Source organism: Anolis sagrei, chromosome 7 (assembly GCF_037176765.1).
Source record: "Anolis sagrei isolate rAnoSag1 chromosome 7, rAnoSag1.mat, whole genome shotgun sequence".
NCBI lineage: Eukaryota > Metazoa > Chordata > Lepidosauria > Squamata > Dactyloidae > Anolis > Anolis sagrei.
This window is the reverse complement of record NC_090027.1, coordinates 21,875,058-21,901,804: the sequence shown is the minus strand read 5'-3', so window position 1 is coordinate 21,901,804 and position 26,747 is coordinate 21,875,058. Positions and strand designations below refer to the sequence as shown.

At 43.8% G+C, this 26,747-nt stretch overlaps 1 protein-coding gene across 1 annotated transcript in view; it reads right to left on the bottom strand.

The window, feature by feature from the left end:
• Nucleotides 1-26,747, bottom strand: part of SNRNP200 (small nuclear ribonucleoprotein U5 subunit 200) — a 69,540-nt gene that overhangs the window by 11,563 nt on the left and 31,230 nt on the right. The window contains exons 20-39 of the mRNA XM_067470729.1: nucleotides 26,176-26,364; nucleotides 25,774-25,971; nucleotides 22,866-23,018; nucleotides 22,571-22,651; nucleotides 22,329-22,412; nucleotides 19,949-20,055; nucleotides 18,942-19,060; nucleotides 17,271-17,425; nucleotides 16,885-17,074; nucleotides 16,365-16,538; nucleotides 15,064-15,224; nucleotides 12,233-12,460; nucleotides 10,081-10,272; nucleotides 8,208-8,386; nucleotides 6,511-6,662; nucleotides 5,812-5,920; nucleotides 5,427-5,535; nucleotides 4,230-4,419; nucleotides 2,418-2,582; nucleotides 2,161-2,282 (exon numbers count right to left, since the gene is read on the bottom strand). Coding sequence (XP_067326830.1) covers nucleotides 2,161-2,282; nucleotides 2,418-2,582; nucleotides 4,230-4,419; nucleotides 5,427-5,535; nucleotides 5,812-5,920; nucleotides 6,511-6,662; nucleotides 8,208-8,386; nucleotides 10,081-10,272; nucleotides 12,233-12,460; nucleotides 15,064-15,224; nucleotides 16,365-16,538; nucleotides 16,885-17,074; nucleotides 17,271-17,425; nucleotides 18,942-19,060; nucleotides 19,949-20,055; nucleotides 22,329-22,412; nucleotides 22,571-22,651; nucleotides 22,866-23,018; nucleotides 25,774-25,971; nucleotides 26,176-26,364 — 3,057 coding nt within the window. The remainder of the gene's footprint in view (nucleotides 1-2,160; nucleotides 2,283-2,417; nucleotides 2,583-4,229; nucleotides 4,420-5,426; nucleotides 5,536-5,811; nucleotides 5,921-6,510; nucleotides 6,663-8,207; nucleotides 8,387-10,080; nucleotides 10,273-12,232; nucleotides 12,461-15,063; nucleotides 15,225-16,364; nucleotides 16,539-16,884; nucleotides 17,075-17,270; nucleotides 17,426-18,941; nucleotides 19,061-19,948; nucleotides 20,056-22,328; nucleotides 22,413-22,570; nucleotides 22,652-22,865; nucleotides 23,019-25,773; nucleotides 25,972-26,175; nucleotides 26,365-26,747) is intronic.

The window sequence follows — 26,747 nt, the reverse complement described above, 5'->3', positions numbered from 1 at the left end:
CAGGTATTCTTGAGAGACACGGATTATCTGGATCCGGCACAGTCTGGTTTCAGACCGGGACATGGTACCGAGACGGTCTTGGTCGCCTTAGTGGATGATCTGCGCCGGGAGCTAGACAGGGGGAGTGTGTCCCTGTTGGTGCTCCTGGACCTCTCAGCGGCCTTCGATACCGTCGACCACGGTATCCTTCTGGGGCGCCTTGCGGAAATGGGCCTTGGGGGCATTGCTTTGCAGTGGCTCCAGTCATTCCTGGAGGGCCGCACCCAGAAGGTGTTATTGGGGGACTCCTGTTCTACACCACAACCTTTGACTTGTGGGGTTCCACAGGGTTCCATACTGTCCCCCATGCTGTTTAATATCTACATGAAGCCGCTGGGTGAGATCATCCGGAGTTTCGGGGTGCGGTGTCATCTGTACGCAGATGATGTCCAACTCTGTCACTCCTTCCCACCTGCTACTAAGGAGGCTGTCGAGGTCCTGAACCGGTGCCTGGCCGCTGTAACGGTCTGGATGAGGGCGAACAAACTGAAATTAAATCCAGACAAGACAGAGGTACTCCTGGTCAGTCGCAAGGCCGAACGGGGTATAGGGTTACAGCCTGTGCTGGACGGGGTCGCACTCCCCTTGAAGGCGCAGGTTCGCAGCTTGGGTGTGACCCTGGACTCATCGTTGAGCCTGGATCCCCAGGTTTCAGCGGTGACCAGGGGAGCATTTGCACAGCTCAGGCTCGTGCGCCAGCTGCGCCCGTATCTCGGGAAGTCTGACTTGGCCACGGTGGTACACGCTCTGGTCACATCCCGCCTTGACTACTGCAACGCTCTCTACGTGGGGCTGCCCTTGAAGACGGCCCGGAAGCTTCAGCTGGTTCAGCGCGCGGCAGCCATGTTACTAACTGGAGCGGGTGGCAGGGAGCATACAACGCCCTTGTTGTCCCAGCTCCATTGGCTGCCGATTTGCTACCGGACCCAATTTAAGGTGCTGGTTTTGGCCTACAAAGCCCTAAACGGTTCCGGCCCAAAATACCTTTCGGACCGCATCTTGGCCTACGAGCCCACGAGGACCTTGAGATCGTCTGGGGAGGCCCTTCTCTCGATCCCGCCTGCCTCACAGGCACGTTTGGCGGGGACGAGGGAGAGGGCCTTCTCGGTGGTGGCCCCCCGGCTGTGGAACACTCTCCCTGCAGACATCAGACAGGCGCCCTCCCTCATGTCCTTCCGAAAAAGCCTCAAGACATGGCTGTTCGAGAAGGCATTTAATTAAGTGCTATAACAATGTGGTAAAGATGACTGGAATGGAACAAGGAATATGAGATTGGTTATGATTCCACTATGAGATGAAGCGGATTTTTAGTGTAGTTTTTGTAATTGTTATGTAGTTTATATGTTGTTGTAATTGCCTCTTTGTAAATTGTCTTTTATATGTGTGTACACCGCCATGAGTCGCCCTAAAGGGCTGAGAATGGCGGTTAATAAATGCATCAAATAAATAAATAAATAAATAAATGGATAAAAATGGATAGAATCTGATAAAACTCATGGGTGAGATAGGTAGAAAGTGCTGTGATTTGTGGGGAGCCAGATCCCTCACTGTTTGGGTTCACAGTGCTCTCTGGATGTAGGGGAACTGCAACTCCCCCAAATAAAGGTGAATTTCCCCTAAAGACCTCCGGTACATTTCCTTGGTCATGGGGGTTCTGTGTGCCAAGTTTGTTCCAGGCCCATCATTGCTGCGGTTCAGAGTGCTCTTAGATTGCAGGTGAACTATACATCCCAGGACCTACAAATCTTAGAAATCATGGTGAATTCTCCCCAAACCTTATTATTATTATTATTATTATTATTATTATTATTATTATTCACTTTCTTTCCTCACTTCCTTTCTCTTCCCTTCATTCTTTCCTTCCCTCATACCTTTTCCTCTTTCCTTTGTCTTCCTTCCTTCCTTTCCTCCTTTTTCTTTCTTTTTCCTTCCCCCTTTCCCTTTTTTGTCATTCCTTCCTTTCTCCCTTCAACAGTCAACCCACTTCACTTTAAAAAGTGCTAAAACTCTGTTGTTTTGCTCCAAAGATCACCACTAAATGAACCAATGGGCCAATGTGCCCTTTGGAAAACTGGGTATGCTCTCTGGAGCCCAGATTGAAGCGTTGCCTCCTTTCCTCACCTGCCGCAGAAGGTTGTCCTCATGGTGCCTGATGGGAATGTTTTCGTACTCTGCGGCGTTGGAAATGATTTCAATCAGGCCCCGCACTTTGGTCTTGGCATTCAGGGACATGCTGAACAGCTCTATAATAATAATGATAATGTTTTGTAATAACAGAAGACAACAACAACAAAAGAGAGCATGAGGCACAACAATGTCTTGAGCAGGGGACCCAACACACAAGATCCCTCCTCCGCCTTAGGACAAAGCTGCCTTACCAATGGTGGTGTAGTTGATGTAGTAATAGGCAGCGATCATGCCCAGGTTGAGCGGTGCCACGTCCATCTCGTCCTCGATGCTGATGCACTTGGACTGCTCCAGGTCGCTGAGGGTCTGCTCCACCAGCTCAGAGAGGTGGTCGGAGAGATGCCTGTGGGACACGCCTGAGCAAAAGCAACACGCTAGGTCAGATGTTGCTCACCTTGAGAGCTTGGGCAAAATCCTGACACTATTCTATAGCTACAACTCGCATCTCTATCTGGTGTTCCCCGGGTGTCATTGGGACCTCTGTCCACCTACTTTCTCATTTTCTCCAGCTCTGAGGAGGCCTCCTTCACAGTGTCTCCAAGGCAACCTCTCTTTGTGGTTCTTTCTTTCTTTCTTTCTTTCTTTCTTTCTTTCTTTCTTTCTTCAGTTTCCCTCGCACACCTTCTCCCTCTCTCTTTCGTTTCTTTTCTTCTTCCCTTGCTTTCTTCATTTACCTTCCTTCCCCTTCTTCTTTCTTCCTTTCCCTTCCCTTCTTTTTTTCCTTCCCTTCCTTCACTTCTTCTTCCTTCCTTTCCCATTCTTCTTTCATACATCTTCATCTTCTTTCTTCCCTTTCTCTTCCCTTTCTTTCCTTTCCACTCTTCCCGTCTTTCTTCCTTCCTTTCCCTTTCTTCTCTCATACATCTTCATCTTTCTTCCCTTCTTTCTTTCCTTTCCACTCTTCCCGTCTTTCTTCCTTCCTTTCCCTTTCTTCTCTCATACATCTTCTGTCAGAGTATTGAATAATCCTGACATCTTCTACATCTTTTTTCTTCCTTTTTTCCTTTTTCCTTTCCTCCCTTGCTTCTTCCTTCCTTTCCCTTTCTTCTCACATACATCTTCTTCATCTTTCTTTCCTTCCTTTCTTCCATTCTTTCTTTCCTTCCTCCCTTCCCTCCTTCTTCTGTCCTTTCCTTGTTCTCATGCATCTTCTTTCTTCCTTTCCCTTCTTTCTTTCCTTTCTTACCTTCCTTCTTCCTTTCCCTTTCTTCTCTCATACATCTTCTTTCCTCCCTTCCCTTCCTTTCTCTTCCCTTCTTTCTTACCTTTCCTACCTTCCCTATTTCCTTCCTTTCCCTTTCTTCTCATACACCTTCTTTCTTCCCCTCCCTTCTTTCTTTCCTTTCCTACCTTCCCTCCTTCTTTCCTTTCCCTCTCATACATCTTTCTTGCCTTCCATTCCTTTCTCTTCTTTCTTTCCTTTCTTACCTTCCTGCTTTCTTCCTTCCTTTCCCTTTCTTCTCTCATACTTTCATTCTTTCTTCCCTTTCTCTTCCCTTCTTTCTTTCCTTTCCTCCCTTCCCTCCTCCTTCTGTCCTTTCCCTTTCTTCTCTCATACATCTTCTTTCTTCCCTTCCTTTCTCTTCCCTTCTTTCTTTCCTTCCCTCATACCTTTTCCTCTATCCTTTGTCTTCCTTTCTTTTTCTTTTTCCTCCTCCCTTTCCCTTCTTTTTCTCATTCCTTCGTTTCCCTTCATCCACATGCCACCTAGAAACAGCTAATCCACTTCACTCCCTTTGTTTCCCAGTGACATCACAGAGGGTCACTTTACCTACCAACAGCCAATCCTTTCTCTATTCACAGCCAATCTGTCAAAGGAGTTATAGATTAAAATAATTTCTGAATATGTTTAGGGAAGTTTTACTTCAGAATTGAGCATTTTGAGGAAGAGCACAGCAATGTGGGACTTGTTCTCCCCTTTTGGCTGCCCTTTCACTTGGGGCAGGAGAACAAAGCCAAGCCCGGGTGGGTATCGGACCTTCCAGGCCTTCTTCTTTCCTTACCTTGAAGGTTGTAGTAGTTGGGGTTCTGGGTCATCCTACGGTACAGGAAGGTCCAGGTGAGGTAATCCACCGCATCCTGCTTGTTCTCAATGGTCTTGGTGACAATCTCTGCGTTGAAGTGGTCGTGCATGCAGTGGTCCAGGTGGGACTCCACCGGAAGGGGCTCGTAAAGGAACTTCTTGAAGAAGTCCTGCAGCAGGAGGAACCAAGGGGATGCATGTTTTGGGATTTTGAATAACCCAGTGTAGGCCTTTAAGGTTCCTATGCTGCACAAATTCAGAAGAGGTAAGGATATAAGCAACTGGCCCTCCACATTTGTGGATGGGATTAATATGTTCTCTCCAGGAATCTCTAGGACCCTGGAGAACATAGTGATTCTAATAGAGGTATCCGGTCAGATAACGCAAAATAATAATAATAATAATAATAATAATAATAATTAATAAATCTCAATGATTTTGTTATTCATTGTTTCTCCATTCTCCTGGAGATTCTGTACCCCTAGGAGCCCTCAACATACACACAAATGTGTAAGGGCTACTATACTCTAAAGCACTGCTTCTTAAACTGTGGGTCCCAATCCTAAATGGGGTCCCCTTGCCTCAATTTTAAAGTTGGCAATAACTGTAATAATAATAATAGAGTAAAATAATAAATCTAATAATAGAGCAATATAATAAATGTAACAAAACTAATAGAGTAAATAAAAATGTAATAACAATAATAGAGTAAAATAAATTTAATAAGAAATACAGTAAAACAATACATGTAATAATAATAATAAATAGAGTAAAATAATAAATGTAATAAAATAATAATAGAGTAAATAATAAATGTAATAACAATAATAGTGTACAGTGATAATTTTACTAATAACAATAATAGAATAAAATAATAAATGAAAATAATAATAATATAATAATAACAGAGTAAAATAATAAATAACCTTAACTCGAGTATAAGCCGAGGTGGGCATTTTCAGCCTTAAAAAAGGGCTGAAAAACTCCGCTTATACTCAAGTATTTATACGGTATGTACCTATAGTTGAAGTCGCACAAAAATTCCTCAGGCGAAAAGGGGTTGTGGGTGGAAGTTTTAAAAGCCCTGCTCTAAAGAACGTACAAGGTGAGGGAATAGGCCAACACATTCAGCAATTCCGAATGGCTTTAAATCAGCAAACACATGCCTTTCACTCACCTTTTTGGAGCCCTGGCACATAATGACACAGCGCCCTTCGTCGTCCTGCAATGGCCGATTAGCATGACCCACCATCTGCAGCACATCGTAGATGGGATAATCCACATACCTGGCACACAGAGAGGAGCAGAATTCATCATGCGAACAGAGGCAGAGGGGGAAGATCTCTCAAATATGTGGTTGTCTCTCAAATATGGCCTCCTAGCCCCATAATGCCCAGTCATTATATTCAGGGATGGAAGTATCTCTCCCTGAGCACCTCTAGGCGAATGGGATGACCACTTTCTGGCCTCATGTCTCTCAAAATCCCACTGTAAGCCACTAAATCTCCTCTCTAGCCTAGTCTCTCAGGGGCCCAGAACCCACAGAAGAAGTATTTACGCACGCGTGGATCTTGCCGTTGTAATACTGAGTGTCCATGATAATCACCAAGTGAGCCGCCACATTCATTCCCCAACAGAGGCTGCGCGAGGCCACCACCACCTGAATGGCACCTGAAGAGCACAAAGGAGGTTTTTCTTTGGAGTCAAATAATTTGGTTGCACTATTTACAAGAACAGGGTTTCCATAACACAAATAAACAAATACATAGTAGCATTACACACAGCAGCCTTCACACTGGAGGTTTTACACGAGGCTTCTCTCACACAGAGGTTTACCTCACAGACAAGCTTCCTCAGACAGACTGAGGAGTTCTCTCACTGAGGCAAATTAACACGGCCTACTCACTCTCCTCAGGGTGACGCCAGCTTTGGCCCACTGACTCTAACAGGCTTCGGCCTACTAACTCTTTCAGTGCTTGATTCACATTTTTAATTAAAAATACCTAGTTAATTTTAAATATTTCTCACAGCTTGTTTTGGAAACAAGAATTGGAGAGAAACCTTAAATGGAGACCCATTTTCCCATGATTATAACTCTTTCAGGAGTGGATTTCCCTTCCTTCCGAAGGGGAGATCCCTCTCATTTCCTGTTGTCTCAGCCCCGTTCTTAACTAGGAATCGTTTATAAGTCGGATGTTTGTAAGTCGGGGACGGGCTTTACTGCATTTCATTCTCCGCCTCGGCTATCATGGCCACTTCACCTGAGGAAAAGAGCTGCTCCACGACCCTTCGCTCCATGGCGGTCAGTCCTTCATGCAGGTAGCCCACCCCGTTGACCAGCGTCTCTTTCAGGGTGTTGTCATTCAGCTTGTCCAGATAGGGAGCCACGTCCTTCTCCGTACAGTGCAGGAACCTGCCAAGAAGCAGCATATGGATTGTCTCAAGATGGAAAATGTCTAGAGTTTACAATAATGGCTAACGAAAATGTGTGAATTGATGACAACTGACAAATTGATTAATTTGATAGGGAAATATTTGTCTAACTGTATGGGATATGCGGGGTTTATTAATTAAGAAGAGGTTGGTGAGATTTATTGATTGTGGGATTTATGTACTAGCCATCTATATAAATTAAAATGCAATGTTCGTTTGTAAGATTAACAGAACTAAAAAACCACTGGACGAATTGAAACCAAATTTGGATACAAGACACATAACGACCCAATGTATGTCCTTCACTCAAAAAAAATTGATTTTGTCATTTGGGAGTTGTAGTTGCGGGATTTATAGTTCACCTACAATCAAAGAACATTCTGAACCCCACCAACGATGGAATTGAACCAAACTTGGCACACAGTTCTCCCATGACCAAAAGAAAATACTGGAAGGGTTTGGTGGGCCGTGTCCTTTGGTTTTGGAGTTGTAGTTCACCTATATCCAGAGAGCACCGTGAACTCAAACAATGACGGATCTGGACCAAACTCTACACAAATACTCAATATGCCCAAATGTGAACACTGGTGGAGTTTGGGGAAAATAGAATCTTGACATTTGGGAGTTGTAGTTGCCAGGATTTATAGTTCACCTACTATCACAGAGCATTCTGAACTCCACCAACGATAGAATTGGGCCAAACCTCCCACACAGAACCCCCATGTGGGACACAACAATGCGTGGCAGGGGACAGCTAGTATGTTAATAAATGCAGGTGCAAGATTATATAGCAGGCATGGGCCGATTTCAGCCCTCCAGGGGTTTTGGACCTCAATTCCCACAAGTCCTCAGACCTCTTCCTCCCCGCCCCCAAAGCCACTTAAGTGACTGAAGGGGAAAAGGAAAGGGCCTGAGGCTGTTAGGAATTGCAGGAGTTGAAACATTAACACCTAGCTCCAACAGACAAGATTTCTTTGTCCCACCCTGGTCATTCCACAGATATATAAACCCATTTTCCTAGTTCCAACAGACCTCACTACCTCTGAGGATGCTTGACATAGATGCAGGTGAAACATCAGAAGAGAATGCCTCTAGAACATGGCCATATAGCCCAAAAAAACCTACAACAACCCAACCCCCATTTTGCCTACACTGTTCCCCAAACTCCCTTTCTGTGGCTCCCAAGCATGAACTACACATTCTGCCTGCTAGTAAGCAGAACAGAACAGCTTCATTATGTCATCGCCTGGCTTTTACAGTTGGCCCCACAGATTCAACCATATTTATTATTATTTATTTACTGCATTTGTATACCACCTTTCTCAGCCAGAGGCGACTTAAGGTGGTTCATAGGCAAGAGGGATATAGTTACTGTCCAAGAATCCACCTTTCACTCCTGCTTTTTGGTAATCACATCTATGTCAGAACACTAGCTGCATTAGAATGCTGCCCCAGAGAATCCACACTGGATTCTCAAAATCCAGCAGACATTTCAGAAAGGAATGGAGTCATCATCAGTCCTTACCTCTGTCTCTGGACATCGGAAGCGCAGGTGGTGAGGATATCAATGGCCGTCAGGCGGGTCTGCTTGCGCGACGGCACAAATACAATGACTGGCTTCTTGGGCGAGTGTTTCATGATGGCATGATAGACCGGCTTGGCCATAGATAAGAGGCGGGTCTGCGTGTGGCTAATGTTGAAACCCTGAAAGGGAGGGAGGGAGGAAGAAGATTGGTGATCAGAGAGTAGAATCTACTTTCTGAGGGAGGACCTCAGAAATAATTGTTAATTATTATTTTACTCTATTTATTATTACTACATTTATTATTTGCACTATTATTGTTATTATTAAATTTATTATTTTACTCTATTTATTAATATTATTACATTTATTATTTTACTTTATTTTTAGTATTACATTTATTATTTACTCTATTATTACATTTATTATTTATTAATATTATTAAATTTATTATTTTACTTTAGTTTTAGTATTACATTTATTATTTACTCTATTATTATTACATTTATTACTTTATTATTGGAAGGATACGTAAGCACATTTACATTGAAAAAGGTTAGAATAACGGTTTAATCAGAGTTGGACAGTCTTACCTTAAATTACAGTTTTATGTAAATAATAAAAAATATTTAACCTACTGATGCCTCAATTAAAGGGTTAAAGGAGAGGCAGTGGGAGGGATCATGTACATTTCACACCAATTGAGAGAGAAAGGAGCCCTGGGATGTCCATTCTGGAGGAAAAACAGAACATCTAGCATGAAATTGTCCCTGAATGAAAGCCTTCACTTGGGTCGGGGGCAGTATGGTGTTTGGGGAAGACATTAGCAGGAGTTGGGCTAAATGTTCTTGGCACTCACTATAACCTGCAATGTCCTTGTGGGAAGGCTTTGGTGGCACTTCAGCACTGTGGGTTCTAACTGTTTGTGGAGGCAAAAGGCTGTCTGTGTAAATAGACACCTCCCGCACATACACACATATTTTCACTTTTATTATGTGTCTAGATTTGTACTTGATCTTTGTTTTTGTTTGTTATTCACACACAATCTATATAAATAAAAATGTAATGTTCATTTGTAGGATTAACAGAACTCAAAAACCACTGGACAATTGCCGCCAAATTTAGCCACAAGACACCTACTAATCCAAGGAGTGACTATCACTCAAAAAATTGATTTTGTCATTTAGGAGTTGTAGTTGCTGGGATTTATAGTTAACCTAGAATCAAAGAGCATTCTGAACTCCACTAATGATGGAATTGAACCAAACAAGGCACATAGGACCCATGACCAAGAGAAAACACTAGAAGGGTTTGGTGGGAAGTGACCTTGAGTCTGGGAGTTGTAGTACACCTACATCCAAAGAGCACTGTGGACTCAAACAATGATGGATCTGGACCAAACTTGGCACGGATATTCCATATGCCCAACTAGGAACCCAGATGGAGCTTGGGGGAAATAGACCTTGATATTTGGGAGTTGTAGTTACTGGGATTTATAGTTCACCTACAATCAAAGAGCATGCCGAACTCCACCAACAGAATTGGGGCAAACTTCCCACACAGAACCCTTATGACCAATAGAAAATACTCAAGGTCATCGAGTCCAACTCCCTTCACCAGGGCAAGAAAACGTAATCAAATACTGTTTACCCACAAGCAGAAAGAAATTACATATATTAGAAACCAACACTTCCTCATTACTTTATTTTCCAGATCACCAGACTAGGCCACAACAACGCGTTGCAGGGGACGGCTAGTACAATTTTAAAATTACAATACAGAAAATATGAAGTCATTAAGTCCGTAGTTTTACTTTGTAGAAAGCTGCTTCAAATTGATTTCAGCATGAGTGGGAGAGAGAAATAGAGCAACTTACTTGGATGTGGAGCTCCAAGGGCACAGGGCGCACATTGGGGTGGAAGTTGAATGTGGCGGTGGCGCTGCATCCCAGCCAGTGAGCCACATCCTTGGCGTTGGAGAGGGAGGAGCTCAGGGCCACGATGCGGATGGGACGCTCAATCTGGGAGGAGATGTAGCGCATCCGGGAACAGATCACCTCCAAGACAGGCTGCAAAAGCAAGTTGGAGAAAGTTATATTAAATTAGTATGCCAAATACACAGATGCAAAGTTTGCGTCTTCCCATTCCAGTCTTCACCATGAAGATCCTGTCCAGTTCTGGACACAAAAAGGATACGGATAAGATAGTGTTGGGAGTCACTATCGTTCCCTCTTATTAATTAGCCATAAAAACCATAAGAGTCTTTTATCCAACCAAACTCTGGAAGCCAAGGAGATAGTTCAGCAACTTCAATTGATCGAGCCACCTTGCTGGGTGACCAAAAATGAGACTCAGCTTAACTTTATAGCCTAAATTTTTGAGCATGCGCACACAAGCTTATTCTTTGAACTTTGCCTTCTCTTTTCCATTCCTTTGTTTTCTCTCTTGGTGCCACCTGTTAATCTATGTCTGCTTTCTCAGCTGCCCTTCTTTCTCAGTAGCTTACATTCATAAAAGCATAGAATCCCAGAGTTGGAAAAAAAAAACCTGGTGGGCCATCCAGACTGTCAACGGCTTATGAGACTGTAAACCACCGCCTCCTCCTGATAAAAATGTATAATATCACAAAGGACGACCACCTCACCCGCCTCATAGGAAATCTGCTACAAAACAGGAGCTTTTTTGTTGAGTTCCAGGGCCAGAGAAGCAGATGGCAGAAACAGAAGAACGGCCTGCCTCAGGGGAGCGTGCTTGCTCCATCCATGTTCAACATTTACACAAATGACCAGCCACTGACAGAGAGTTTCGTCTATGCTGACGATTGTGCCATCACCGCTCAATTAGGAAGCTTTGAGATGGTTGAACAGAAGAAGCTCTAGGTGGTCTTACTGCCTATTACAGGGAAAACCAGCTGATCCCTAATCCATCTAAAACACAGACATGTGCTTTTCGTCTTAAGAACAGACAAGCATCCCAAGCTCTGAGGATGACCTGGGAAGGAAGGAATCCCACTGGAGCACTGCAGCACATCCAAATACCTGGGAGTTACCCTGGACCGTGCTCTGACCTACAAGAAGCACTGCCTGAATATCAAGCAAAAAGTGGGTGCTAGAAATAATATCATACGAAAGCTGACTGGCACAACCTGGGGATCACAACCAGATTCAGTGAAGACATCTGCCCTTGCGCTATGCTACTCTGCTGTTGAGTACGCATGCCCAGTGTGCAACACATCTCACCACCCTAAAACATGGATTTGCCTCTTAATGAGACATGCCACATTATCATGGGGTGTCTGTGCCCTACACCACTGGAAAAATTACACTGTTTAGCCAGTATTGCACCATCTGACATCCGCCAGAAAGTAGCAACCAATAGTGAAAGGACGAAGGCAGTGACATCTCCAGCTCATCCCCTGTTTGGGTATCAGCCAGCACACCAAAGACTTAAATCAAGAAATAGTTTTCTAAGACCTACAGAGACCCTAGCTGGAACACCTCAGCAAGTGAGAGTCCAAAAGTAGCAGGCTCAAACCCAGAACTTCAATCAATGGTTGGTACCAAATGAGAGACTCCCTCCTGGGCACACAGAAAACTGGGCAACTTGGAAGGCGCTGAACAGATGTGCTCTGGCACCACGAGATGCAAAGCCAACCTTAAGAAATGGGACCACAAAGTGGAATCCATGACATGCGAGTGTGGAGAAGAGCAAACCACATACCACCTACTACAATGCAGCCTGAGCCCTGCCACATGCACAATGGAGGACCTTCTTATAGCAACACCAGAGGCACTCCAAGTGGCCAGCTACTGGTCAAATGACATTTAATAGAATACCAAGTCTGCAAACTTTGTGTTTGTTTGTTTGCCAGATGTCTGTTATTAATGCAATGCAACAGTTTTGGTTGGCTCCTGACACAATAACATATATACAGCAAACATTCAATGCCGGGACATAACACTATAAATATACACAAACATTAGAAACACATATATCTACTTTCAAATCAACTGTGATTCTATGACTCACCCCGTTCTCGCCGCCAATGAGGTGCACTTCGTCCACGATGAAGAGGTTGACGTTTTGCACGTTCTTGCGCTGCTTCCAGCGCCGGGAGAGGATATCCCACTTCTCAGGGGTGCTGATGATGATATTGCCTTTGACCAGCAGCTTCAGATCGGTGCTGGTCTCCCCAGTCAAAAGAACCACCTTCTTAAGCAGACGCTCCTGGAACTTCTCGTACCAATCGAGGTAGATCTGCCAAGGCAGGAGAAAGAGCTGAAATCCTCAGAGCAGTTTCAATGCCATACTCTCCCTTTTGGTGCATAGCCTTTTAGATATTTTAGCTTCTAGTGAAACCATATATTTAGCAGGATGCAAATCAACAATTATGCAACTTTCTTCTTCCAGTTCTGCAGAATTAGATTCCTCCAAATATGCAAACTATGGGAAGATGAACTGTTTTAAATCTGTTGTTGAAGGGTTTCATGTCTGGAATCACTGGTAGGTCTAGCAATGGCTTGTTGGGCTAAGAAATACAGGGTCAAATGCTGGTCAGTTGTACTCTGTCCTTTTCTGAAACCAGCCTGTTCAGGGTGAATGATTTGGTTATTAAATTCCCAGTCCTCTAATTTGTTTAACAGATGTTTACTATATAACTTAGAGGCTAATAAGGCGATAGTTGTTGCTATAGTTGCTATACGCCTGCGAGACATGGACTGTCTACAGACGTCACATGCAACTCCTGGAACGATTCCATCAGCGCTGCCTCCGGAAAATCCTGCAAATCCCTTGGGTACACAAGCGGACAAATGGCAGCGTGCAGAAAGAAGCAAAGACCACCAGCATTGAAGCGATGGTCCTCCACCATCAACTCCGCTGGACCGGCCACATTGTCCAGATGCCCGACTACCATCTCCCAAAACAGTTGCTCTACTCTGAACTCAAGAACAGAAAATGGAATGTTGAAGGACAGGAAATAAGATTTAAAGATGGGCTCAGAGCCAACCTTAAAAATTCTGGCATAGACATTGAGAACTGGGAAGCCCTGGCCCTTGAGCGTTCCAGCTGGAGGTCAGCTGTGACCAACAGTGCTGTAGAATTTGAAGAGGCACGAATGGAGGGCGAAAGAAACATGCCAAGAGGAGGGCGAATCAAGCCAACCCCGACTGGGACCGCCTTCCACCTGGAAACCAATGCCCTCTCTGGGGGAGAACATGCTGATCAAGAATAGGACTCCACAGTCACCTACGGACCCACCAGTACACTGATCTTGGAAGATTATCCTAGAAAACCAGAGAGCCAACGGGATGTAAGGTTTGAGTATTGGACTACAACTTTTGAGGGCAGTGTTTGAATCCCTGCTCAGCCATAGAGGGTGACTATTCGGATAATGAGGGATCACCTAAGTAAGTTAGTAAGTAAGTTGTTGGGATCTTGTTTATCACCTTTTTTGTAAATGGGGATAGCTATGCTCTGTTTCCCATCGTGGTCAACTGTGAATCGCACATCCCCGCCCATCCTCCCTGCTGTGGTCATGCCTCCATTTTTCTGGTTGCTTTAGCGGCGGAAGAACTGGAGCAGTAGCCCCTCCCACTGGCTACTTATATGCTCAAGGGGAGAGTGGGCAGGACTACTGCCAAAATGTTTCTAAGGCTTTCTAGAAGGTTCCGAAGCTGTCTGCTCAGGCGCAAAAACCACCATATGTGCGAATTCACAGGTGACCACACGGGAAACTATGGTTACAGTAAGCAACCTATATTTTCCAGCCCTCTGGAATTATGCCTGTGTTATCACAGCGGTGACTGATGGCAGATACACAGGTACCCCTCTGGCTCTTTGTTTATGTGTAGGTGGGGCCCCGGAAATTGAAGCTTTGCCTCACTATTTGTATATAAGGGAGTACGAGCTGCGGTCAGGCACTCGACTTCTCGTATGTCAATGATTCCTACAGTAAAGTTTCCAGTGATACCAGAACGCGTCCTATGTCTTCATCTGGGAGCAGCTGCAGTGAGCTGACATATATCTCTATCTATCTACATCAATGGCTGGATGGCTCTTTGTCAGGAGGGCTTTGATTACATTTTCTTGCCCTGGTGAAGGGAGTTGGACTGGATGGCATTAAGTATGGGGGTTCTGTGTGGGAAGTTTGCCCTAGTTCTGTCGTTGGTGGGGTTCAGCATGCTCTTTGATTGTAGGTGAACTATAAATCCCAGTAACTACAACTCCCAAATGTCAAGGTCTATTTTCCCCAAACTCCATCTGTGTTCATATTTGGGCATATCAAATATTTGTGCCAAGTTTGGTCCAGATCCATCATTGTTTGAGACCACAGTGCTCTCTGGATGTAAGTGTACTACAACTCCCAAACTCAAGGTCAATGCCTACCAAACCCTTCTCGGGTTTTCTGTTGGTCACAGGAGTCCTGTGTCCCAAGTTTGGTTCAATTCCATCATTGGTGGAGTTGAGAATGCTCTCTGATTGTAGGCGAACTATAAATCCCAGCAACTACAACTCCCAAATGACAAAATCAATTTTTTGAGTGATGGTCACTCCTTGGGTTAGTAGGTGTCTTGTGGCCAAATTTGGCGGCAATTCGTCCAGCGGTTTTTGAATTATGTTAATCCCACAAACAAACATTACTTTTTTATTTATATAGATTTAATAATCTGGTTTTCATGTATTTATTTGTTTGCCTTATATGTGAATGACCTAAGGTCTAAGCATCAAATAAACTTGGAAACTTGGAATCACTAAGTTGCTATGAGTTTTTTCAGTTATATGGTCATGTTCCAGAAGTTTTACATCTGTTCTAAAGAGGGATCTCTTCTGGGGAAATAGTAAAGTAGGAGGCCTAGTACCTGCTCGGCAAGGGCCTCCATGGGAGTGATGTAGACGCAGCGACCCTCTGAGTTCTGCAACAGCATCCTCAGGATGGCAAACTCAGCACAGATGCTCTTCCCACTGCCGGTGGGAGCGCCCACAAAGACATTTTCGTCGCTGTTATAGACCGTGTTGAACACTAAATAAGAAAAAACCAAGTAAAATGCCTGCCCAGCAACACCGAAGAAGGATTTGATGTCATCTCATATTACTATTATTGACGACATTTATATAACATTTTTCTCCCTCGAGGGAACTCAAATCAATTTCCAACATAATAAAGGCAAAATTCAATGCCCTACATACATGTGAAAACCGAAAAATAATAACATATAACTATAAATTAAAAACCGAACCATATCTAAACATAAAACATAAAATAACATTTAGACATAAAACATAAAAATTAAATATCAATAATACAATAACATTTATATTAAAACCCAGCTGTAAACAACGTTATTTAAAAACAGTTATTAAAATCATGCCCTCCAAAATCAAATCTGTTCCATTGGTCCACTCACTATTCCTTATTTTCTTATTGCACTAAGAACGGTACTGTTTGAAAGCTTGGTCACATAACCACATTTTTACTTTCTTCCTGAGGGTCAGGAAGGAGGGGGGCGATCTAATTTAGCTAGGGAGGGAGTTCCATAGTTGAGGGGCCACCACCAAGAAGGCCCTGTCTCTCGTCCCAACCAGTTGTGCTTGTGAAGGAGGTGTAATCGAGAGCAGGGCCTCCCCAGAAGATCTTAATCTCCGAGGTGGATCTTAGCGGGAGATATATTCAAACAGATAAGCTGGGCCGGAACAGTTTAGTCATGCATTGCAAATAAATTAATAAATAATAAATTGCTGCAAATAGGTCTATTGGCGTAATTTTTGTGACTACAAGAAAACTGGAGAGCCAATGGGATGTAAGGTTTGAGTATTGGACTACAACTTTTGAGGGCAGTGTTTGAATCCCTGCTCAGCCATTGAGGGTGACTTTAGGCAAGTCACATCCTCTCAGCCTCAGATGAAGGCAAAGGCAATCCCGTTCTGAACAAATCTTGCCAAGAAAACCCCGTCTTAGGGTTGCTATAACTCAGAAACGACAACATGATGGAGAACTTGGCTGTGTCGATGCCTCATGCTGTTCTGCCTCACTTGATCCTAACTATAGGATGCCACCAAACATCCACCATAGACCTTCTTCTTTCTTGGAATCCCACCTACAAGACACCTTTTTTCCTGGGTTCTCCATATCCCACTGACATGCACTTCATGCACTTCTCACCTTGGGTCTGGATGGGATTAAAGAAGGGAAACTTGTCCTGGTAGAGGTTCTCAAAGGCACTGTTTCGTAAAGCGGAAACAGGCAGCGGCTGCAGGTCCAGCAGCTCGGTCGGCGGGGGATACTTCTCAGGAAGGATTAGATGTCGGAAGGAGACGGGCAGCTGGGTCTCGCAGGCTAGAATCAACAAGCACAGAAAAACTGTCAGTAGATAATGACAAAAGCATCTGGTGGTGTGTTTTAAAGTCAGAAGGCTTTTTCATGACCTGGAGTGCAACAGCCCTGCTTTGTGCTGGTCAGTGACTGTAATAAAGTTTTGTATTGTATTGTATTGTATTGTATTGTACTGTACTGTACTGTACTGTATTGTATGTCATGTGTTTATATCAGCAGACATGAAGATATGTGTTGCATGTGCTACGAAGGACAAGCCAGAGAGAGACAATAAAGAGGCTTAATCTGTGCAGGGCAAACCACCGTCCATGTTGAAAGGTCAGCCAAAGAAGCCAAGAATGAGACTTACAAAGCCAGCGATCGGACACCACTCGGATGAAGTACTGTGGGGGAAGCGGTTCGAAGACTGGCACAAAGAAGGTGATGAGGTGCTCATCTTGGGCATATTTGGCCTTCAGGAGGAAATACTCATGGTGTAGGATCACTTCACTGTCTACATCTTCAACCAGAATCCAGAAGGCCTCTGATGAACCATGGACCTATCCAGAGAGAAGGGGGGGGGGGGGGGACAGATTGAGAGCAATGCAGAGAGAACAAGGTCAGACCGAAGGCCTTCACTTCAGGAGCGCAAACATGCCTAACTGTGCTAATCTTCATCCCCTGCTCTGTTATCAGAACTCAAGAAGCCTTTTCTCACTATCAATTCTTCAGCCTCCTCCATGTTACTTGTGTTACCTTTTCATCCCACTGGAAATCTGGGGTGATAGTCAACTCGACTTTCAGAGTAGACCTGGTGATTGGCTGCAAGTGGACCGACAGCTCAAGTTTGGGGAACAAGTGAACGTATTTGTGGATGGTCTTCCCCATCTTCGGCATCCGAATCAGCTCCCCTGCAGAGGAACAACAGTAGAGCAAGGACAATAGGACAAGTGTGTCAACAAAAGGAGGTCTAATTATAGAATCTAACTGATATCTGTGTGTAAATGCATTAATTATTCAAGTAGCCTCATCGCAAAAACTATATGTGATAGAAAAAAAATAAACACAGATCTGAATTCAGCGCAAAAGGACAGTAGGGCACGTGTGTCAACAAAAGGAGGTCTAATTATAGAATCTAACTGACATCAGTGCGTAAATGCATTAAATACTCAATTCGCCTCATCGCAAAAACTATATGTGAAAAAATAAAAATAAACACAGATCTGAATTCAGCGCAAAAATCTCTTCAAGAATAACCTGAAATCATATCTGATGAAAAATATCGGTTAATTTTTGGTTAATTAGAATCTATTGATATCAGTACATAAATGCATTAAATATTCAATAAGCCTCATCGTAAAAACTACACATAGGAGAAAAAATAAACACAGATCTGAATTAAGGGGGAAAAACTCTGTAAGAATGACCTGAAATTATATCTGATGAAAAATATTTGTGGCTTGTGTTACATTAATATGATGTGAAATGTACAGACTTTACAGTAATCTACTGTAATGTACCATTCATCGTATTTTTAATAGTTGATGTGATGGAAAAAAATAAAGACATATTTAAAATCAGCATTAAAATTTATTTAAACTGTGCTACTCTCATTTTTGATTATTACAAAAAGTTTGATTTTATCGGCTTGTGCTATGTGTCCCATTGGTTGCACAATTTGCCAGAACACGAACAAAGTTCTTTATACTTCCTTCTTTGCTTCCACATTGGGCTTCTTTCTCTTGCAGATAAACAGCTTCATTCTCACAGAGCCTCTTCATACACCGAAGTTACACAGGAACTTTATGCAGTTTTATACACACAGCAGCCTTCACACACTTAGGCCTACTGACACTGAAGCCTAACTCACACTGAGGCCTTTCTCCCACTGTGGCCTTCTCACACGGAGGGCTCTCTCAAACTGACACCTCTCATACACTGAGGCAAACTCACACACTGAGGCCTTCTCATACAGAGGCCTACTAACACACTAAGGTCCTTCTTCCACATAGACCTCTCACAGACTGAGGCTACTAAGCTACAGGCACACCTGCTTATACTGAACTACAGCTTTTGCTGAGACATTGTGTCCATTTAACCCTTTCAGTGTTCGGCTCATATTTTTGTAATTAAAAATACCTAGTTAATCTTTAATATTTCTGACATGATTATGTGCCCCATTTCCCAAGCAGATAATAACCAGGGACCCTTTCCACTATTCAGCCCTAAATAACCAAAAGCAAAACTAGAGAGGAATTCTGGGTGCAGTCTATGCAGTCCTTATGAGGAATAGAACTGTTGGCCCTGAAGTTGCCTATTTCAAGGGCAGCCTGCCTTGGATCTGAAACCCACCTTCTTCAAACTAGAGAGAGATTTTGATTTAAATGCACAAATGTTCACAAACCAATCCACCCGCCCTCCACTGACCTATTTCGTTGTGATTTAAGTCATACAGCCGCTCGAACGGGAAGTTTTTCTTCTCAATTTTCTTCACCACCTCTTCAGGGAGCTTCTTGAACTGACGCAAGGGACACATCGACTGCCACCTGCCATAAGAAGAAGCATTCTCAGACCTGCACCACCGGAGCCCCTGGTGGTGCAGTGGGTTAAACCCCTGTGCTGGAAGGACTGAAGACCGGCAGGTCGCAGGTTCAAATCCGGGGAGAGAGCTGATGAGCTCCCTCTGTCAGCTCCAGCTCCTCATGCGGGGACATGAGAGAAGCTTCCCACAAGGATGGTAAAAACATCAAATCATCCAGGCGTCCCCTGGGCAACGTCCTTGAAGACAGCCAATTCTCTCACACCAGAAGCGACTTGGAGTTTCTCAAGTCACTCCTCCACATGAGGGACAAGTCTTAAAGAAAGGGGTGGTCAACATGCCATACCATAACCACGACAAAATAAAAAATAAAACAAATAAAATTAAAGTAACATAAAAATTAAAAATAAAATAGTAAAAATTCACACATTCCTAGCTGCTGCAATGGTGGCGGATGAAAGGATCTGAGGTAGTAGCCCCTCCCACTGGCTATATATATACTCTCAAGGGGAGAGTGGGCGTGGCTACCACCTAAAAGTGTCTAATAAGTTTTCTAGAAGATTCCGAACTGTCTGCGCAGGCGCAGGAAATACCATATGTGCAATTCACAGTTGACCACAAAGGGAAAAAACAAAACAAAACAAAAAAGTCCTGAACTACCAACCACACTGATTGGAAGATGGCAAAAGTCTCAGTTGGAAAGCAAGAGGTCTTCAAGGACAGCACCACTTGTCCAGTTTCCTATTTGGTATGGTTTTTGCCCAAATATCAAGCAAAGAAATTATCCGATATACATGAAAACATACATGCTCCTAACTTTTCAAGGGCAGAAGCTCAATGCATGTTGAGACCCAAGGTACACCTAAACATAAAAAAAGAATAACATGCCACATACATCCGCTTGTCGATCATTTTGCAGAGATTCAACGTCTTGTCGGTCAGTTGTGCCCAGCCTCGGTTTAGGACGATCTCGAAGATTGCCCTCATAAGGCGTCCAGCAGACTGGAAGAGATACAAAAGAGGAGGTCAATATCCAATAACTGAGGAAGGCCATGCATATTCCTCATTAGAAGCAGGTAAATAGCTCCCATTCCCAACATCTCCTTACATCTAAAAACCACTGACCTACCAAGACCTGGGATGTTGTAGGTTTTCTCGGGCTATATGACCATGTCCTAGAGGCATTCTCTCCTAATGTTTTGCCTGCATCTATGGCAAGCATCCTCAGAGGTAGTGAGGGTTGACAGCAAACCTCATTTCCTCTGAGGATGCTTGCCATAGATGCAGGTGAAACGTCAGGAGAGAATGCCTCTAGAACATGGCCATATAGCCCGAAAAAACCTACAACCACCCAGTGATTCCGGCCATAAAAGCCTTCAACAATACATCTACCAAGACCTATTTCACCTTTTTAAACAGTGGCATTGCTCTGGGATTCTTTCCAGTACTGATACTCAAGGAATACTTCCCAGTCCTGAGACTCACCACAAGCTACTTCCAATGGGACAACAAATTCTATGAACAGAAAGATGGAGTAGCTATGGGGAGCCCTCTCAGCCCAGTCATAGCTAATTTCTACATGGAACACTTTGAAAAAGAAGCCCTGGAAACAGCACCAAAAAAGTTCAGATAGGTGGATGACACCTTTACCATTTGAAACCATGGAGAAGAGGAACTCAACAAGTTCCTGGATCACCTCAACAGAATCCACCCAAACATCCAATTCACCATGGAGAAAGAAAATGAAGGAAAAGGGCCATTTCTAGATGTCCTAGTCATCCGTAAACCCAATCAACAATTGGGCCATACGGTTGACAGAAAATCTATACACACGGATAGATACCTATATAAAAACTCCAACCATCACTCAGGTCAAAAAAGAAGCACAATGAAAGCCCTGGCAGAGTGTGCAAAAAGGATCAGCAAAGCCCACCTCCTCCAAGGGGAACTAAACCACCTAAACTAAGCTTTACAGGCCAATTGAGACTCCACCACAGACATCAGAAGAGCTGCAAGGCCAAGAACAAGCCATGAGAGTCAAGACAAATATCCACCCAGAGGAAAAGTGTTCTTGCCATACATCATGTGAACTATTGACTACATAGGGAAGCTGATGAAGAAACACAAATTACAAACTATCTACAGACCCACCAAGAAAATCCAACCAATGCTGTGTTCAGCAAAAGGCAAGAGGGATCCTCTCGCCTCTGCAGGAGTGTCCTGTATACCATGCAGCTGTGGACAAGTCTATATAAGGACTCCCAAACGCAGCATTGCATAAACATGAATCAATGAACATGAAAAGCACGGCAGACTAACTCAACCAGAGAAGTCCGCCATAACAAAGCACCTGATGAACCAACCTGGACACAGCATATGATTGGAGAACACAGAAATGCTGGACCAATCTCACAACCACCATGTCAGATTACACAGAGAAGCCATTGAAATCTATAAGCATGTGGACAATCTCAACAGAAAGAGGAAACCACAAAAATTAACAAAATCTGGCTCCCAGTATTTTAAAAAAATCCAAAATCAGGACAATAAATAAAGAACAACACTCAAAAAACAGAGGAATTCCTGACAGGAAACAATCAGAGCCAGATAACTCCTCCCAACAAAGGAATCCCCCAGGCAGCAACCAGCCAGGCTTTGAAGCTGCAAGGCCATTCAGTGCTAATCAAGGTGGTCAGTTACTACATTCACACTTGCGTCCAACAGGCATGACCCTTTCTCCCACTCTGGACATTATTCCACAGATATACACACTTCACTTGCCTAGTTTCCAACAGACCTCACAACCTCTGAGGATGCCTGCCATAGATGTGGGTGAAACGTCAGGAGAGAATGCTTCTGGAACATGGCCATAAAGCCCAGAAAACTCACAGCAACCCAACTCAAGGTATCATTTTTATTAACTGAGAAAGGCATGGATTTTCAGAATGCGCTTTGTCACATGAGGGGGTGCTTTGGACATTTTACATCTAGAAAAAAGGTCTGCACTTTGTCCACAAAGAGCTAGAGCAGTGGTTCTCAACCTGTGGGTTCCCAGATGTTTTGGCCTTCAACTCCCAGAACACCTAACAGCTGGTAAACTGGCTGGGATTTCTGGGAGTTATAGGCCAAAACACCTGGAGATTCATAGGTTGAGAACCATTGAGCTAGAGCCTTGTCTAGTGAGTTTTGGCAATGGATGTTAGATGCATAACAATTGCTGAACCTGCCAGAAACTACATCCCATGACACCTGGGCTAACATCCTTTTTGGCTCACCTGAGTGACATAAACCATGTCTGCCATGAGAGCAAAGCCTTCTAGCTTCAGCTGAGAGATAAAGGCCTGGAGGAGAACGTTGATCTAAGGAAGGGAAGAAGAAAGAGTGGTTAGCACCCAATGAAGGGCATGACAGGGTTAATCCCGCAGACAACGCTGGGTACCCAATCTAGTGCTTTATAAGCACTCAAACATGGATGAACTCAGAGAACAAAGCCACCCTGAGAGCAGCAAGGGGTTACCTTAGCACTTGGCTCCTCAATGCTCTCTTTCACAGGGATTGGGACCCGCTCCAGCAACTTCTGCAGTTCCAGTTTCTCTTCCTACAAACAAGCAACGCATTGATTAAGCTAAGAAATACAAAAAAGGCTCCTGATATAGCCCAAAAGGCCTTGCTTTCTTCTAAAATCAAGTTAAGGTGATCTGGGGTTTATGCGACACAATCACTAGAGATGCTATGTTGGAAAGAGATCAGGCGTTAACAGATGTTTAGGATGAACAGAAAAGCATACATACACACATGTCCAAGATCCATACCTCTCTCACAGTGATGTTCTTGAACTCCGAAGAAAGTGAGAAAACACGGAAAAGTTCGATTTCACTCAAAGTGGGTTTGAGCAGCTGGTTGTAGGTTTGGATGGTTTCATTGGTAATGTAGTAATGGCTAGCAATGCGACCCAGCTCAGTAACCTAGATAAGGAAACAAGAGGAGAACAGCAACATCAGAAGGACAACCAAGCTTGATCACTGTGGTGTCCAAATACCTTGAAGGTACTGATCTCAGAGGCTAAGCAGGTGACCATTTCAAAGGTACAAAGAAATCTGTTGTCGAAGGCTTTCACAGCCAGAATCACTGGGTTGCTGTAAGTTTTCTGGGCTGAATAATAATAATAATAATAATAATAATAATAATAATCTTTATTAATACCCCGCCATCATCTCCCCAATGGGGACTCGGGGTGGCTTACATGAGGCCAAGCCCAACAGCATATTACAATAAAGTAAAACCAAAACACAATAACAACACAAAAACAATAAAGCAAAATCATACACAATAAAATAAAATAACATAACATAACCATGAGTGGGCCACATGTACAAGATAAAAACTAAGATACTAAAAATACTAAAATCAGGATGAGACAGGGATGGAGCAGATTGTTTGTGGGGGAGAAACTCGTAAAGGAACGGGGTCATAAATATAGACCTTCATACAGGTGGGGAATATACTCTGTGGACAAAAACCGTTGAGGGGGAACAACTGTGTATGATAATATGGCTACTCTCCAAATGCGCATCAGAAAAACCAGGTTTTGAGATACAGATCCCTCTTGAAAATTTCTAAGGTGGGGGCCTTCCTAATCTCACCGGGCAATGAGTTCCAAAGTCAGGGGGCCACAAGGTGCTTACAAGGTGAGCCTGTGATAATGGCAAGGGCAAAAGGAGAGCCTCCCCTGAGGATCGAAGAGCTCGGGCTAGTTCATGGAGAGAGTTCTGGTCACGAAGGTAGGCGGGTCCCAAACCATTTAGGGCTTTGTAGGCGATAACCTGCATCTTGAATTGGGACCGGAAGACAAACAGCAGCCAGTGAAGCTCCTTAAACAGGAGAATTGACCTTTCCCTGTAATTCGCCCCAGTTATTATGGCCATGTTCCAGAAGCATTCTCTCCTGACGTTTCACCCACATCTATGACAGGCATCCTCAGAGGTTGTGAAGTCTGTTGGAAACTAGGCAAGTAGGGTTTATATATCTGTGGAATAGTGTTCAGGGTGGGAGAAAGAACTCTTGTCTGCTTGAGACAGGTGTGAATGTTACAAAAGGACAGCTTGATTAATACTGAAAGGCCTTGCAGCTTCAAATCCTGGCTGGTTGCTGCCTGTGAGAATCCTTTGTTGGGAGGCGTTAGCTTGCCCTGACTGATTCTTGTTTTGAGTATTGCTCTTTATTGACTATCCTGATTTTAGAGTTTTTTAAAAACTGGGGGCCAGATTTTGTTCATTTTCATGGTTTCCTCCTTTCTGTTGAGATTGTCCACATACTTGTGGATTTCAATGACTTCTCTAGGTAGCCCGACATGGTGGTTCTGAGAGTAGTCCAGCACTTCTGTGTTCTCAAATAATCTGCTGTGTCCAGGTTGGTTCATCAGGTGCACTGCTATGGCTGACTTCTCTGGTTGAGTTAGCCCACAGGGACTTTCATGTTCCTTGATTCGTGTTTGGGCAATGCTGCTGCATTTTGTGTCCCTATGGAAACTTGTCCACAGCTGCATAGTATATGGGAGAGTCCTGCAGAGGTGAGATGATCCATCTAGTCCTTTGCTGAATGCAGCATTGGTTGGATTTTCTTACTGGATCTGTAGATAGTTTTAGGTCGTATTTCTTCATCACCTTCCATAAGCAGTCAATAGTTCCCTTGATGTATGGTAAGAACACTTTTCCTCTGGGTGGGTCTTTGTCTTGACTGTCATGGCTTGTTCTTGGCCTTGCAGCTCTTCTGATGTATGTGGTGGAGTCTCCATTGGCCTGGAGAGCCCAATTGAGGGGTTCCGTTCACCTTGGGACTGATCCTCTCAGCTCTGCAGGAATCTATTGTACACCATGCAGGTGCACAACGCAGGAGAAAATGCTTCTGGAACATGGCCAGACAGCCCGGAAAACTCACAGCCACCCAATGATTCTGGCCATGAAAGCCTTTGACAATACGTCTCAGACTATCTGATCAGTGGGAAAATTAATTTTCTACTCAATATTGCAGAGATTGGAACATGCCCTTTAAGCATAACTGTTTCCCTCCTGGAAATTTACTAGGGATCAACAGGCAACAATTAGCACAAATGTAGGTTATACTCAGAGGAAGCGAAGTGAAAACTCCCTCTGAATGAATGTTTATTTATTTATTTATTTATTATTGGCCATATTTATATACTGCCTTTCTCAGCCCGAAGGCGACTTAGGGCGGTTTACAAACGGCACAATTCGATGCCTACAATAACAAAGAATAATTCAAACATTTAGCATAAATAACAATAACATAAATAGCATAAATAACATTGTATGATCTGCATTTTAATGTATTTTATGTATTAATGTAATACGATGCTATTATGTTTTATCCTATTTGTATATGAATTTTCTGCTGTTAGCCAGCCTGAGTCCCTCTTCGGAGGTCAAGAAGACTGGGTTATAAAAGCTCTAAATAAGTAATAAATAAAATTTATTTGATAAAATAAAATAAAGCCAGTAAAAGTATAAATCCACAGCGTCTCATTACTAAAATCATTACCCAATCGCTTTGTACGGTCGTTCCGAAGATCAGAGTTTGTCTGTTACACTGCCATGTTGCCAAGAAAACCCTAGGATAGGCTCAGCCTACACCAGTTGACTTGAAGTTTCCAAAGCTCAGTACATCCCTCACACATAGCTTGTGGCCCTTTTCCATACTCACCTGGAAGTTCCCTGTCTTCTTGTCATACTTGACTAGATTGTTCTTGTCCAGCATTAAGGCTGCGGTGTGCACCAAGTCCAGCCGGCGTTGATCCAGCAATGGATCTCCTTTCAGGTCATCGTGGGAAATCCCATACAGGGTTGGTGAGCGCAGCATCCGAATGTACAGGTAGGTATAGCCGAGCCAGTTCACAGCATCCTACAGCAGCCAAGAAACAGAAGGTCAGAAAGTGCAACACTCCAAGGATGAAATGGCTCCCCTTAAGAACAGGCAGAGCAACCCACAACTCCTGCTCCTCTTACTTGAATGCAGCCAGCCCCTAGACAACTGCATGCTTGCAATTTCGAGAAAGCGACGCTAGCGACAGGACACACCAAATTCGTAATGGGGGCTTCTCCTCACCTTTGCATTCTGGACATTGCCCAACACAACCTCTGCGTTCAGCATGTCAGGGAGCTTGGCCACCATCTGGCTTTCAATTGGAAGCTGCTGGTTGAGTAGCGAAAGGTAATACTGCAGCTCTCCATGAGAAGTGATGAGGATCCCTTCGCCCTTGGTGTCATACTGAGGCCTTCCAGCACGGCCCAGCATCTAATGAAATGAAATCCAAGATGTCAAAGTGAGAGCCAGAAGAGAAATCTACCAGGAAAAGACCTCTGCACAAAAGCAAAGGGGGTAAAGGGCAGCCCACCCAAACTGTTCTCATGATTCTTGGCCTATTCTGAGCCTTCCACGCATTGCTGTGGCCCACATAGGGGTTCTGTGTGGGAGGTTTGGCCCAATTCTATTGTTGGTGGGATTCAGAATGCTCTGTGATTGTAGGTGAACTATAAATCCCAGCAACTACAACTCCCAAATGTCAAGATTCTATTTTCTCCAAACTCCACTAGTGATCACATTTGGGCATATTGAGTATTCATGTAGCATTTGGTCCAGATCCATCATTGTTTGAGTCCACAGTGATCTCTGGATGT